The 15,901-nt window shown below is 44.9% G+C and overlaps 1 protein-coding gene across 10 annotated transcripts in view; it reads left to right on the top strand.

The window, feature by feature from the left end:
• Window positions 1-15,901, top strand: part of LOC120301006 (teneurin-4-like) — a 612,847-nt gene that overhangs the window by 528,182 nt on the left and 68,764 nt on the right. For all 10 annotated transcript variants that reach the window (XM_039327639.1, XM_039327638.1, XM_039327645.1 and 7 more), the window contains 2 exons: window positions 3,742-3,843; window positions 8,092-8,286. In XM_039327639.1, coding sequence (XP_039183573.1) covers window positions 3,742-3,843; window positions 8,092-8,286 — 297 coding nt within the window. The remainder of the gene's footprint in view (window positions 1-3,741; window positions 3,844-8,091; window positions 8,287-15,901) is intronic.

The raw sequence follows: 15,901 nt of genomic DNA, 5'->3' as shown, positions 1-15,901 counted from the left end.
TCAGTCTAGTCCTGGAGGGTAATCCATGAGCTGACTAATTTCCTATTGTTCAGCAAAGGTTTGCAGATGCATCTCCTCCTCCTCTTCTCCTCCTCCTCATTGTAAACCCCACTCCCTTCTACCTCTGATGATTTATCTAGTTGGGCCATGAGACATCTGCAAGAAAACCACCAAGCTCAGAGAGCAGCAAGGACCCCACAGTTGTTGTCGTCGTCATCCTCCTCCTCCTCCTCCTTTCCACAAACCCCACTCCTTCTAGCACTGATGATGTTACCTAGTTGGGCCATGAAATGTCTGCAAGAAAACAACCAAGCTCAGAGAGCACCAAGGACCCCACAGTCGTTCTCCTCCTCCTCCATCCTCTATTCCACAAACCCCACTTCCTTCTAGCACTGATTATGTTACCTAGTTGGGTAATGAAACATCTGCAAGGAAACCACTAAGCTCAGAGAGCACCAAGGATCCCACAGTCCTCCTCCTCCTCTTCCTCCTTTCCACAAACCCCACTCTCTTCTAGCGCTAACGATGTTACCTAATTAGGTAACGAAACGTCTGCAAGAAAGCCACCAAGCTCAGACAGCACCAAGGACTCCACAAAAGAAATAGGCTTTTTAGGCCTGACCAGTCCTTCTCCTAAATCATCACAGTCCAGGATTTAGAAAGGCCCACCATATTCATGACACCATCACGAAATATATCAGCGACTTCCCTTTATGCACTGGGTAAGAGGCAGAGGTATTTTTGAGCTATGGTTTGGTTGCTTCAAAGAATGTATTAAATATAAGGAGCTGTTCTCCTACCACCACTGCTGTTTCTAACCTGTCACAGTGAAAAACGACTCCCCACCACGCTAAGACTTCTCGCCTGTAATTACATCCCATTTTAATTCAAACGTGCATTATATTTATGGAGGATCAGAAACAGTGGCATTCAAAGCAACCTTAGCGTTTTGTCATTTTTGTCAACCTTGCGTACCAAACTACCCTCCTGTCTTCATGAATATTTTAAGAAATCGTCAAACATGGTTTTTGATTTTAGGAGGAAAAAAAATGTTAATAAACCAAGGCAAGGATGAATAGTTAGAGCTGCCATTAAAACACTGTGGGAGTTAACTTGCAATTTCCTTCAAAAGGATTTTTTTTTTTTTTTTTGGAGACGAGAAATAATTGATACCGTATATGCCGGCGTATTAGGCGACCCGGCGTATAAGGCGACCCCTGTCTTTGGCGCCAAGTCGCATTCCTAGAATGTCGTCTTATACGCTGGAAACTACCAGTATTTCCGGCGTATAAGACGACCCCCATCTTTGGCGCCGATTTTAGTGCTTGCGGAAGTCGCCTTATACGCCGGCATATACGGTACTTGGGTGAAATCTGGAGTTAAATAAAAACATGGAGCAAAAACAATGCATTCTACAGGTAGTCCTTGATTTATGACTAGTTCTTTAACAACTGTTCGAAGTTCACGATGGCTTGTAAAATGACATGCTGATTTCTCCCCCCCCCCGATGGTCATGTTTATTCGTACTTATTTGTTTTAATAAATAACACAGTAACAAGAGTTGGAAGGGACCTTGGAGGTCTTCTAGTCCAACCCCTGCTCAGGCAGGAGATCTTACACCATTTCAGACAAATGGTTGTCCAGTCTCTTTTTAACAGCCTCCAGTGATGGAGTGCCCACAACTTCACGAAGGAAGCCATTCCACTGATTAGTTGTTTTCATTGTCAGGAAGTTTCTCCTTAGTTCTATGTTGGTTCTCTCCATTGTTTCTTGTCTTGCTTTTTGGAGCAGGGGTCTCCAACCTTGACAATTTTACAAAGAATAGCTGGCTGAGGAATTCTGGGAGTTGGTCCACAATTCCTAAAGTTGTCAAGATTGGAGACCCCTGCTTTGGAGAATAGCTAGACTCCCTCTTCTTTGGGGCAGCCCCCGAGATATTGGAAGACTGCTATCATATCCCCCCTCGTCCTTCTCTTCATTAAACTAGACATACCCGATTCCAGCAACCATTCCTTATATGTTTTAGCCTCCAGTCCCCTAATCATCTTTGTTGCTTTTCTCTGCACTCTTTCCAGAGTCTCAAAATCTTTTTTATATTGTGGTGACCAAAACTGGATGCAGTGGCTGAGAAATTCTGGGAGTTAAAGTCCACAAGTCATCAAAGGGCCAAGTCTGAAGACCCCTGATTTATGGTGCTTTTATGTCACTTTCAATTAGGCAAATCTGAGTGCTCACCAAAAGCAATACAACACTTCCAATCAATAAAAGTGCACAATATACAATCCATAATCAATTGCACATCAATAATAACATGAAAGAAATTAAAACAAATGGGGCCCGTGTACACCTCAGGAACTTAATCCTTTCTAAATCCTCAACTGCTTGCTTAAACAGCCAGATCTTTTTAAGTGTTCTAAATGTGTTTATCGGGTCTTAATTCTGTGGGTGATTCCATAGGAGAAACAGTCTGATAAACCAGGGGTGTCAAACTATCGGCCCGCGGGCCGGACGCATCAAGCGGAAGCCGTACCCACCCCATTTCCAGCAATGGCAAAACAGTGCCGATACGTCGCGTGACATCGCAGGACGTTGTGAGTTTGATGTATCTGTGATCCACTAATTCAGAGAAACAATCAAACAGTAAACAACAACCTAATCAAGAAACCACCAAGATCGTTCAAATATTCAAACAACCAAATACCCTCTTGAACACTTTGCAGGGAATAAGGCATTCTAAGCCCAAATCTGACCAGGGCAGATTCTACTTGGGAGCAAGTAATTTTGCAGATACTCCGGTCCAAAACTCTGTAAGATTTTATACATTAGTACCATTTCATAACTGTTGGGCGTGGAAGATGAAGTCCACAGGTGGAAGTTCAGTAAACTGATTTATTGCTAAACAGCTTATGCACAAAAATCTTCTCAACTCACAATTAGCACCTGCTTGGACTTAGATAATGGTCCACAGAATTCAAGGGGGATTGGACTTAGTTCTGCTTGTGACTGTGTAGGAATTCTAGGCTGATCCCTCTTTTAACTCCGGCCCCAGTTTCTGCCGTTCCTCCTCCCACAGTCTAGACCAGGGGTCTTCACACTTGGCCCTTTTATGACTTGTGGAGTTCAACTCCCAGAATTCCTCAGCCAGCATGGGGGAACTATGGCCCCTTCATGACTCGTGGACTTCAACTCCCAGAATTCCTCAGCCAGCGTGCCTTGCTAAGGAATTCTGGGAGCTGAAGTCCAGAAGTTATAAAAGGGCCAAGTTTGAAGACCCCTGACATAATGTGAGGGGGAAATAATGCTAACTCAGAAAGAGCTAAACTGATGTTTCTCAACCTCGGCCATTTTAGGATGTGTGGACTTCAACTCCCAGAATTCCTCAGCCAGACACGCTGGCTGAGGAATTCTGGGAGTTGAAGTCCACAAGTCATAAAAGGGCCAAGTTTGAAGACCCCTGGTCTAGAAGCAAACTGGCAATTAGTGAATCTCCCAGCACTTGACAAACCTAGGGCCTTCTTCCTTTAGTACTCAGACTTTGTATGAGGTTTGTACCAGCTGATGTCCCTGTGTAGTCTTCAAGGGCAAGCCCGTGTAGAGTGAGTTACAGTAACCCAGTCAAGGGGAGACCAACGTGAGAAGGACGATTGCCAGTGCCTCTGTTCCATCACTGAATGAGCTTTGATGTTTAACTTTCCTCTTTTCTACATTACCTTCACTTTTTCTGTTTTCTTCTTTCTGCAGAATCAGTGGAGAACTGTCCCAGCAACTGTTATGGAAACGGTGACTGCGTTTCTGGAACCTGCCATTGTTTCCTCGGATTCTTGGGCCCTGATTGTGGACGAGGTAAACTTAATTTTTTGGTTAGCGATCACTATTGGCATAGAACAGGGGTAGGCAACCTTGGCTCTTTTATGACTCGTGGACTTCAACTCCCAGAATTCCTCAGCCAGCCATGCTGAGGGGAAAGGGAGGGGTTTCCAAGCTGAGCCATGCTGGCTCAGGAATCCTGGGAGTTGAAGTCCCCAAGTCATAAAGGGGCCAAAGTTCCCCCATGGTGGCTCAGGAATTCTGGGAGTTGAAGTCCACGAGTCATGAAGGGGCCATGGTTCCCCTATGCTTTCTCAGGAATTCTGGGAGTTGAAGTCCACGAGTCATGGAGGGGCCATAGTTCCCCCACGCTGGCTCAGGAATTCTGGGAGTTGAAGTCCACGAGTTATGAAGGGGCCAAAGTTCTTGGAAACTAAGGAGAAACTTCCTGACTGTGAGAACAATCAATCAGTGGAACCACCTGCCTCCAGAAGCGGTGAATGCTCCATCACTGGAAGTTTTTAAGAAGAGACTGGACAGCCATTTGTCTGAAATGGTATATAATAATAATAAAGTTGGAAGGGACCTTGGAGGTCACCTAGTCCAACCCCCTGCTCAGGCAGGAAACCCTATACCATTTCGGACAAATGGCTGTCCAGTCTCTTCTTAAAAACTTCCAGTGTTGGAGCATTCACCGCTTCTGGAGGCAGGTTGTTCCACTGATTAATTGTTCTAACTATCAGGAAATTTCTCCTTGGTTCCAGGTTGCTTCTCTGCTTGGTTAGTTTCTCTTCATTGCTTCTTGTCCTGCCTTCAGGTGCTTTGGAGAATAGGTTGACCCTCCCCTCTTTGGGGCAGCCCCTGAGATACTGGAAGACTGCTATCATGTCCCTCCTCGTCCTTCTCTTCATTAAATCAGACATACCGAATTCCAGCAATCGTCCCTTGTATGTTTTAGCCTCCAGTCCCCTGATCCTCTTTGTTGCTCTTCTCTGTACTCTTTCTAGAGCAGTGGTTCTCAACCTGTGGGTCGGGACCCCATTTGGGGTCGAACGACCATTTCACGGGGGTCGCCAAACAACGGAGTCCGCCATTTTTTCCCCCCTTTTCCTTAGCTGTGCTACTCCCTTTTATTCTATTGGCTTTTGAAAGCCAATAGAATTGACTCTCTTGAATAGAGTCTAATTCTATTGGCTTTCAAAGGCCAATAGGAATTGTCCAGGCTGTCTCTGCCCTGCTGAGCCTGCCAAAAGTCCCATTCTGCAAACGGTGGTGCACCAGTTGAGTAGTCCTTGACTTACGACCGGTTGAGCAGTCCTCGACTTACGACCAGTTGGGGGGTCGCGGCATTAAAAAGGTTGAGGACCACTGTTCTAGAGTCTCAACATCTTTTTTACATATTCGCTTGAACATCCTGCAATGGATTTGAAAATCTCACAGTCTCCATTTAAGCTTTCGAAATGCTTGCTCTTCATCAAGCATCACGGTCTCCGTTTCTTCTCCATTTCCTCCTCCCCTTCTTTTGGGCTATCGCCTCTGAGCAAAGGGAGGGTTTAATAACCCTCTTCTGACAATAGCAGAGCTGGTGATCTTTGATCCTTGAGCCCCATCCATTCATAAGCTGGTGATCTTTGATCCTTAAGCCCCATCCATTCATTCTACCCATCTCCTACCCTTGGCTTAAGCCTGAGGGGTTATCCTTCCTTTGTGGACAGTCTGGCCCCCGCCATGTAGAAAGGAGGGCAGTCAGCAGGATTATAGGCAACCTCTGCCCTTCACTATATCTTTTCCTGGGGTCCCTCCAAAACAAAGCCTGACCGTCTCAAAGGTGTTTTTTCAAGAGGCAACTGGACTTCCTGGTTTTTCCTTTGAAGACATTTTGCTTCTCGTCCCAAGAAGCTTCTTCAGTTCTGACTGGATGGTGGGAAAATGGGAGGATTTATACTCCTTGCAGACAGCTGGTCATTTGCTTTCTTTAAGAGCAGTGGTTCTCAACCTTTTTAATGCCGCGACCCCCAACCGGTCGTAAATTGAGGACTACTCAACCGGTCATAAGTGGAGGACTACTCAACTGGTGCAGCACCGTTTGCAGAATGGGACTTTTGGCGGGCTCAGCAGGGCTGAGACAGCCTGGACAATTCCTATTGGCTTTTGAAAGCCAATAGAATTAGACTCTATTTAAGAGAGTCTATTCTATTGGCTTTCAAAAGCCAATAGAATAAAAGGGAGTAGCACCGCTAAGGAAAAGAGGGGGAAAAAAATGGCGGACTGCGTTGTTTGGCGACCCCCATGAAATGGTCGTTCGACCCCAAATGGGGTCACGACCCACAGGTTGAGAACCACTGTTTTAGAGAGTGGTTGAGGCCACCTGGAGGCTTATCTGCGTTTATCTATTCAACACATTCCGTTCAGCAGTCCCAAGAAGGCTTAACCCCCTTTGCACACCTACTCAGGTGACCCTGAAGACACAGATAAACCTCCAGGTGGCGTCAACGACCCTCTAAAAGAAGGCAAATGACCAGCTGTCTTCAAGGAGTACAAATCCTTCCATTCCCCACCATCCAGTCAGAGCTGAAGAAGCTTCTTGGATAAGAAGCGAAACGTCTTCAAAGAAGAACAAGGAAGTCCAGTTGCCTCTTGAAGAAGCAAGAGTCAACCATGACCTGGATGACGGAGAATCTCCATAGACATCCAAGAAGCTTCTTCAAGCTCTGACTGGATGGTGGGGAATGGAAGGATTATCCTCCTTGCAGACAGCTAGTCATTTGCATTCTTTTAGAGCAGCGGTTCTCAACCTGTGGGTCGCGACCCCATTTGGGGTCGAACGACCATTTCACGGGGGTCACCAAACAACACAGTCCGCCATTTTTTTCCCCTTTTCCTTAGCTGTGCTACTCCCTTTTATTCTATTGGCTTTTGAAAGCCAATAGATCTCTTGAATAGAGTCTAATTCTATTGGCTTTCAAAAGCCAATAGGAATTGTCCAGGCTGTCTCTGCCCTGCTGAGCCCGCCAAAAGTCCCATTCTGCAAACGGTGCTGCACCAGTTGAGTAGTCCTCGACTTACAACCGGTTGAGTAGTCCTCGACTTACGACCGGTTGGGGGGTCACGGCATTAAAAAGGTTGAGAACCACTGTTTTAGAGAGTCGTTGATGCCACTTGGAGGCTTGTCTTTGTCCTCAGGATCACCCGAGGGATGCATGGGTGTGGAGCCTTCTTGGAGCGGCTGAAACATCCTGCAGAAAGCACAACTCCACAACACAGTCCTTTCAGCAGTTCCAAAGAGGCTCCACACTCATTTGCACCACTCAGGTGACTCTGAAGACACAGACAAACCTCCAGGTGGTCTCAACGACTCTCTAAAAGGAGGCAAATGACCAGCTGTCTGCAAGGAGTATAAATCTTTCCATTCCCCACCATCCAGTCAGGGTTGAAGAAGCTTCTTGGATGAGAAGCGAAACATCTTCAAAGGAAAAACAAGGAAGTCCAGTGGCCTCCTGAAAAAAGCACCATTGAGTCAACCATGACCTGAAGGACAGAGAACCTCCATAGACAAAGCATGAAAGGCCGCTAGGCAGAGATCAAGCCCAGACTTCCCATTGCTAAGCAACATGGATGTTCAGTGAACTTGGCCCCATTTTACAGGTAGTCCTTGAGTTACAACCGTAACAGAGGCCACAATTTCTGCTGCTAAGTTGCAAACCTAAATGGGCCTAATCAAGAAAGAAAAGAAAAATAGGGGAAAAAAATTAAAAGGGGGAGGGGAGAAAGTAAAGAAAAAAAGGGAGAACAATTCTTAAAAAAAAAATAATCTTTATAAATACAGGTAGTCCTCGACTTACGACCACAGTGGAGGGCAAGGTTTCTGTCGTTCGGTGAGACATTGGTCATGTAAATTTTGCCCCGTTTTACAAACTCGATTCCCGCCGTTGTTAAGAGAATCCCTGCAGTTGTTGAGTTAGCAACCCGGTCGTTAAACGAATCTAGCTTCCTCGCTGACTTTGCTTATCAGAAGGCCGCAAAAAGGAGATCACTGTGACCGTCATAAATATGAGTCAGAGGCCAAGCATCTGAATGTTGATTGGGTGATCCCAACGATCGTTGTGCAAAACGGTCCTAAGTTCGCATTTTCCAGGGCTGTTGCGTAACTTTGAACGGTCACTAAATGAACTGTTGTAAGCCGAGGACCACCTGCACTGGATCAGCGATTGCATCAAGCGACTGGCCAACGTTGATTGCGTTCCTGACGGCCCTCTTTTGTGTGGTCTTTTGTCTCCTTCTCAGCGTCTTGCCCAGTGTTGTGTAGCGGGAACGGACAGTACATGAAAGGGAGGTGTTTGTGTCACAGTGGATGGAAAGGAGCCGAGTGCGACGTCCCGACCAATCAGTGCGTGGACGTCTCTTGCAACAGCCACGGGACATGCATCATGGGAACCTGCATCTGCAATCCGGGCTACAAGGGAGAGAGTTGTGAAGAAGGTAATTGCCTTTAAAAAAATTCCCTCGGTCCTTTTCCCACGATGAGTTCAGTTCCAAAATGCCGGACTTTTTTATCTCTTTCCCCTGGGTGTTGTCGTTGCTGATTTGAGTTTTGGAGACAGGACCCACCCAGCAGTCACCCCTACAGCAATGTTTCTCCACCTTGGCAACTTTTAAGATATGTGGACTTCAGCTCCCAGAATTCTCCAGCCAGCATGCTGGCTGGGGAATTCTGGGAGTTGAAGTCCACATATCTTAAAAGTCGATAATGTGGAAAAACACTACCCTATAGACTAGATCAGTGGTTCTCAACCTATGGGTCGGGACCCCATTTGGGGTCGAACGACCATTTCACGGGGGTCGCCAAACAGCGCAGTCTGCCATTTTTTCCCCCTTTTCCTTAGCTGTGTTACTCCCTTTTATTCTATTGGCTTTTGAAAGCCAATAGAATAGACTCTCTCGAATAGAGTCTAATTCTATTGGCTTTCAAAAGCCAATAGGAATTGTCCAGGCTATCTCTGCCCTGCTGAGCCCGCCAAAAATCCCAGTCTGCAAACGGTGCTGCAAGTTGTCTGCAGCGAAGGCGAGCTGTCTGGAAGTTTCCACCCCTCCCTGCTGAGCAACTACTAAAAATGTAAGGAAAAGAGGGCCAGGGGTGGGAGGCCGGCGGGCGCAGGGTGTGCGTGGGGCCCGGCGGGTGCCTTACTTCCCTTGGGCTGGGCCAGCTGGTGGCCCAGCCGGTGGTCGCCCTGTGCCGTCTCTGCCGCTTGCCAGCTACGTCTCGGCCGGCACAGGGGGCGGCACCACGCATGTGCGGTGCTCCCGGGCAGGGAAAGTCCTCAACTTATAACCAGTTGGGTAGTCCTCAACTTACGACAGTTGGGGGTCGCGGCATTAAAAAGGTTGAGAACCACTGAACTAGATTTTGATTCTGGCTGCCTGGATCTTTTCCAAACCAATTGGGTAGTTCTTTGATTTACAAACTAGAGAACTCGTGCCTCATTGGGTCATTGCATTTATCTTTGGGGCCATTTCTGTTCTGATTAATGGTATTTTAGAATCAGTCATACTTACTGTGGGTGGCATTTAGGGATTAGGTGTCTCCTCTGGGACCCATTTCCACCCTCCTGGACCTGCATTCAAACTTTCACATGGTCACCATCTCCAAAGCTGCCTATCCTTTCTTTAGAGCAGGGTTTGTCAGCCTTGACAAGTTTAAGTGTGTAGACTTCCACAATTCCCCAGCCAGCAATTCTTAAAGTTGCTAAGGTTGACAAACCCTGCTTTAGAACCTTAACTATCTACAAGGCTCATGTCAGCCCTGGTCCTTCTTTTCATTAAACGAGACAGACCCAAGGTAAACTTCTTACTCAAACATAGGAGCAGAATGAATGAAGGTAGATAAACAAACAAGCAAACAAAAACAATGGGAGTAACAGCAACGTCTGACTTCCCGCAGGCTTCCCCATTGAATTTCCTTAATTTCCAGTTCAAAGCCTGCAATTTCTTTTTTTAACAGAATTTTTGATTGCAATAAAACGATGAAAATTGAAAGAAAAAAGAAAAGGGGAAGAGAGAAGAGAAGGAAGGAAGGAAAGAAAGAAACAAAGAAAGACGGAACCGAGGGAGGGAGGAAAGGAAGGAAGGAAGGAAGGAAGGGAGGGAGGGAGGAAAGAAGGAAAGAAGGAAAGAAGGGACCTAGGAAGGATGGGGGAAAGAAAGGGAAGAAGGGACCAAGGGAGGGAAGAAGGAAGGAAAGAGAGAGGAAGGAAGGAAGGAAGGAAGGAAGGAAGGAAGGAAGGAAGGAAGGAAGGAAGGAAGGAAGGAAGGAAGGAAGGAAGGAAGGAAGGAAGAACTGAGGGAGGAAAGAAAGAAGGGACTGAAGAATGGAGGAAAGAAGGGACTGAGGGAGGGAGGGAAGGAAGGAAGGAAGGAAGGAAGGAAGGAAGGAAGGAAGGAAGGAAGGAAGGAAGGAAGGGACCGAGGGAGGGAGGAAAGAAGGGACCGAGGGAGAGAAGGAAGGAAGGAAGGAAGGAAGGAGCAGCCATCCTAAATATGAGTCAGTTACCAAGCCTCCAAAATTTGACCACGTAACCATGGAGATGCTACCATGGACATAAATGTGAAAAATGGTCCTAAGACACTTTTTTTCAGTTCCTTTGTAACTTTGAACTGTCCCTAAATGAAATGTTGTAAGTCAAGGACTATCTGTAAAGGTCGTCCTCAACTTACCACCACAACTGAATCCAAAACCCTTGTTTGCTAAACGAAACATCTGTTTAGTGAGTTTTGCCCATTTTGCAGATCTTTCTTGCGTGGACAGGAAGTCTTCGACTTTATGACCACAACCGAGCCCAACATTTCCATCGTTAAGCGAGGAGATCGTTAAGGCGAGCGTGGGCCCATTTCACAATTTTGCTTGCCACACTTCTTAAGGGAATCATTGTGACTGTTAAGTTGGTTACACAGTTGTTAAGTTGACCTTCCTTGTCAGAAGGTCACAAAAAAAGGAAGGACACAATCCCAGAGCACTGCCACTGTCATAAATCTGAGTCGTTTGCCAAGCGTCCCAATTTTGATCGTGTGACCACGGGGACGCTGCAACGGCTGTGTGAAAAAGAAGTCCTAAGTCTTTTTTTTTTTTCCCCAGAGCCTTTGTAACTTTGAACGGTCACTAAACGAATTGTTATAAGTTGAGGGCTAACTGTGTTCTCTAATTTCAAGGTTGACTCTTATTTATGGCGGTGTTTCTCAGCCGATTTCATAAGGATTGGCCAAAAAGCATGTTTTCTCCTGCTTCATATGTCATTAGCTTTTTTTAAAGTCAATTACGAGGCCGAACCTAATTACGATTCTTTCCTGGTTTTGCTGTAATTTTATTTACATGTCTATTTCTCGACTACTTGGTAAATCTCTTGAGGCTGTGCAAGCCAGAGTCGAGAGCTTTAAATAAATAGGAACTCAACGTTAATTGGCCAGCAGCCCAAATGTTTTAAAAAGCAGGCAAGAAATAACACGCAGCTTTTTCCACACCACTTGTTGAGTGAAGTAGTTTTCCCTCTGTGCTTGAGTCTTATACAGTGTTCCGCTAAGAGGAAATTAATATTAAAAGTGTGCATAAAGACTGCTATACGGGACATTTATTCAAGTCTGTTCTTCTCTAAATCCTTCCGTAATGTTGATTTCAAATATTTTACAAACATCACATTTTTCCTTTGGAGGAGGGACAGACCATAAAGATGCCTTTTAAAAAAAAATCAATTCAGTATGTTTCCAGTTGGGTTATATGGGCGCCCTCTATTTATTTCCTGCAATATTAAGCAATATTTTTAAAAAATATTAATGACATTGGCTCATATTTGTAAAAAAAAAAAAACTGAACGAGCGAGAAGTCTCCTTGAAATTTTTAAAGCGGTGGAAGTGTCTTTGTTGTACTCAAACTCCATCTTAATAGCCAGCCATCAACACCCCAAACCACAACTCAAAACCCAAACGCAACCAGGCACCATATAAATACCACGCACAAAATAGCCCAAAGCACATATTCCAGTAGAAATATCTTCCCTGAGGATGGGTGCCAGCACAAGTCCAAAAGTTCAGAAGATTAAACCTCTGATCCCAGTGACTGACCCAGACTGGATCTTGGAACATTATCCGCCTTCATTCATAAAAGTCTTAAAAGTTGCCAAGGTTGGATACCCCTGGGTTAAATCATTGTTTTGGACGAAGAGAAGAGAAGAGAAGAGAAGAGAAGAGAAGAGAAGAGAAGAGAAGAGAAGAGAAGAGAAGATAGAATAATATAGTGATGACGAACCTTTTAGAGACCGAGTGCCCAAATGCATCGTCGAGTGCTGGGTGGGTGTGGCCCATTGGGTGGGTGTGGCCCATTGGGTGGGCGTGGCTGTGGTGGTAACAGCAGACTGGGTGGGACTAAAAAGTTCAATCAATCAATTCTAACTTTGCAAGATCTTTTTTTTTTGCTGCGAGAAGTTGAAATTGACTGATTGAACCTTTTTTTTTTTTTTTTTTGCACATGGCGGCGGAGGCCTAAAGTGAAAAGGTTTTATAAAACCCAGCTGAAGGCCTAGGACTGGGGCGACGGCGCACGTGCCCACAGAGAGGGCTCTGAGTGCCGCCTCGGGCACCCGTGCCATAGGTTCACCACCACTGGAATAGTAGAATAGAATAGAATAGAATAGAATAGAATAGAGCTGGAAGGGATCTTGGAGGTCTTCTAGTCCAACCCCCTGCTCAAGCAGGAGAACTCATACTACCTCAGACAAGTGACTGTCTAGTCTCTTCTTAAAAATCTCCAGTGATGGAGTGCCCACGATTTCTGGAGGCAAGCTATTCCACTGGTTGATGGTCTTCACTGTCAGGAAGTTTCTCCTTAATTCCAGGTTGCTTCTCTCTTTGATCAGCCATTATTTTGCACCGTCTTTGCGTAAAGACAAATTTATATAGGTCCAGGTCCATTCTGTTCTTCTGGGCCTACCTAAATTATTGTCTGTCTTGGCATAAGCTGTCTGAATAGTCTGAATTTTGCGATTAAAGAATAAATGCTTGATGTGCCCACTCTCACCTGAATTTTAGGAACTTTAGTCATGTTTCTCCTGATTTGTCTTTTTTTTTCACCTGAAATAAAAAAGTGTTTTGTTCCTTGAATCCTTTCCATTGGCTTTTACCCATCCTTGGGGGTCTCTGTGATGCCGCCAATTTAGAGCCCTAGTCATGGGTGATTCTTCAGTGCCATTCCCACAAGGAATAAAAGCCACAAGGGGTTTTAGGAGTTCCCATTCACTTTAGTAGGCTTGGCACTCATATATCTCCAGTGGACTGTGCCAACAGTCGTAGCTTCAGCACCCATCACTCATTCATGGAAAGAAGTCCCAAAATGGCTCTTTCAGGGCTGAGCCACTAACCTTGCTGAGTAGCAGGATTTTAAAGTACACAATTCTCTTTGAAAAAAATTGGAGTGGGGAGGGGAGAGAACAGAGAGAGTGGGAGAAAGAGAGAGATGGATGAAAGTATTTGCAAAAAAGAGAAGAAAAGGGAAAGAAAGAAAGAAAGAAAGAAAGAAGAAAAAAGAAAGAAAAAAAGAGAAGAGAGAGAAAGAGAAAGAAAGAAAGAAAGGAAGAAAGAAAGAAAGAAAGAAGAGTGAGAGAGAAGAGAGAGAAAGAAAGGAAAAAAGAAAGAAAGAAAGAAGAGAGAACGAAAGAAAAAGAAAGAAAGAAAGAAAGAAAGAAAGAAAGAAAGAAAGAAAAAAGAGAGAGAAAGAGAAAGAGAAAGAAAGGAAAAGAAGAAAGAGAAAAAAGAGAGAAAGAAAGAAAGAAAGAAAGAAAGAAAGAAAGAAAGAAAGAAAGGCAATAAAGAAGGGAAGGTAGGAAAGGAAGGAAAGAAAGAAAAGAGAAGGAAGAAAAAAGAAAAAGAGGAAAGAAGTTAGGAAAAAGGAATGGGAAGGAAGGAAAAGGAAAGAAAGAAGGAAGGCAAGGTAAGGAAGGGAAGGGAAGGAAGAAAAAAGAAAGGAAGGAAAGAAAGAAAGAGGAAAGAAGTTAGGAAACAAAAAGGTAAGAAAAGGCAGGGTAAGGAAGAAAAGAAAGGAAGAAAGGAAGGAAGGAAAGAGGAAGGAAGGAAGGAAGGAAAAAGGAATGGGAAGGAAGAAAGGAAAAGGTAAGAACAAAAGGCAGGGGAAGGAAGGAAAGAAGGAAGGAAGGAAAATGGAACAAGAAGGAAGGAAAGAAAGGGAGAAGAAGGAAGAGAAAGAAAGAAAGAAAGAAAGAAAGAAAGAAAGAAAGAAAGAAAGAAAGAAAGAAAGAAAAAGAAAGAAAGAACCCTTGTCACGGTGCAGAGCCTCTGAGCAATCCGGGCCAGTGAGGGCAAGATTAAAGCCGCCATTGTGCAGGCCGTCGTGTGAAAGGGCTCGTTTGGACATGAAAAATAGCCCTGGCTTTATGATGAATGGCGTGTCCTCGCCCCGCACGCCTTCCTCTCCTCTCCCCCCCCCCCCCCCGCGTTAACGCTGAGCTAGCAGCAGCGCTCTGCCTTCTGTGATGGAGACCCCCTTACCGCTACCTTTTCCCCTGAGTGGGCCTTCTTCGGTGGGGTTGATTAATGGCCCCACGGTAGCCCCTTGTCATTTATCCTGCAATCTTTGTTCTCCACGACTCAACCATCTGCTAAGCACTTCAGGGACAGACACTCCTTGATTTTGGGGGGGGGGAGGAAGGGAGGTGGACGCTGCCAGGCCTCCAAATGGAAGCCTTCCCCCTTCATGCGTGCAAAGTGCCAGAGATTTATAAAGCCAGCCTTCTTGCTTTGCTGATGGTCCTACGAGAGGCGAAGCGTTGGCACATTAATAATGTGTCTGCAGACAGGCAGACAGACGTGCATCTCCAGAGGGTTGGACTGGCCTGTCTGCAGAAAGGTAAACGGCTCCTCGCGTGATTTGGGCTGATAAAAAGGAAGCCTGCTTTGAAAAGGGGTGCTCTGCCCCTAGATGGGATGTCTTGCACCGTGTTCCTCAACCTTGGCGACGTTAAGAGGCGTGGACTTCGACTCTCAGGAGGGTTGCAGCAAGTGGGAGCACCTGCCCAGCTTTGGCTACTCTCCAAAAGCTGAACCACCTCCCTAACCTCACCTGTTTTCCTGTCCAGATAGGAACAGGGGTGTGTGTGAAAGTGCTTTTCTTTATTTCTTTATCAAATTTATTGTCCCTCCCCCCCTCCCCATCCACCTTACCACAGGGGTAACTCTGGATGGCTTACAATATTAAACTATTGCAGTTGCATGATGGTCAGACTGGGATGGGAGACCACAAGGAAATCCCAGGACTCGTTCATTATATACAGCTAAAGGAGCAGAAGCTTGCAAGACTGAATGTGCTTCCCCTCCCTCTGTTACAGGCAGTCCTTGACTTACAACCCTTTGTTGAGTGACCATTCACAGTTACAACGGCACTGACTTATGACCGTTTTTCATACTTACGACCTTTGCAGCATCCCCATGGTCTTACGATTAAAATTCAGATGCTTGGCAAGAGAAGAGAAGAGAAGAGAAGAGTGTACAGTAGAATAGAATACAGTATATAATAATGATGATGATGATGATGATGATATTATTAATAATAATAATAATAAAAATAATAATAATAAAGTTGGAAGGGACCTTGGAGGTCAACTAGTCCAACCCCCTGCTCAGGCAGGAAACCCTGTACCATTTCGGACAAATGGCTGTCCAGTCCCTTCTTCAAAACTTCCAGAATAGAATGGAATGGAATGGAAAATAGAATAGAATAGAATAGAATAGAATAGAATAGAATAGAATAGAATAGAATAGAATAGAATAGAATAGAATAGAAAATATGGAATGGAATAGAATAGAATGGAATGGAGAATAGAATAGAATAGAATAGAAAATATGGAATAGAATAGAATAGAATAGAATGGAAAATAGAGTAGAATAGAATAGAATAGAACAGAATAGAAAATATGGAATGGAATAGAATAGAATGGAATGGAAAATAGAATAGAATAGAATAGAATAGAATAGAATAGAATAGAATAGAATAGAATAGAAAATATGGAATGGAATAGAATAGAATAGAATAGAATAGAAT

The sequence above is a fragment of the Crotalus tigris genome, unplaced genomic scaffold (assembly GCF_016545835.1).
Source record: "Crotalus tigris isolate CLP2741 ecotype Arizona unplaced genomic scaffold, ASM1654583v1 scf7180000024363.772921, whole genome shotgun sequence".
Classification (NCBI taxonomy): domain Eukaryota; kingdom Metazoa; phylum Chordata; class Lepidosauria; order Squamata; family Viperidae; genus Crotalus; species Crotalus tigris.
The sequence above is the reverse complement of the archived record's forward strand: the minus strand, read 5'-3'. Positions and strand labels throughout refer to the sequence as shown.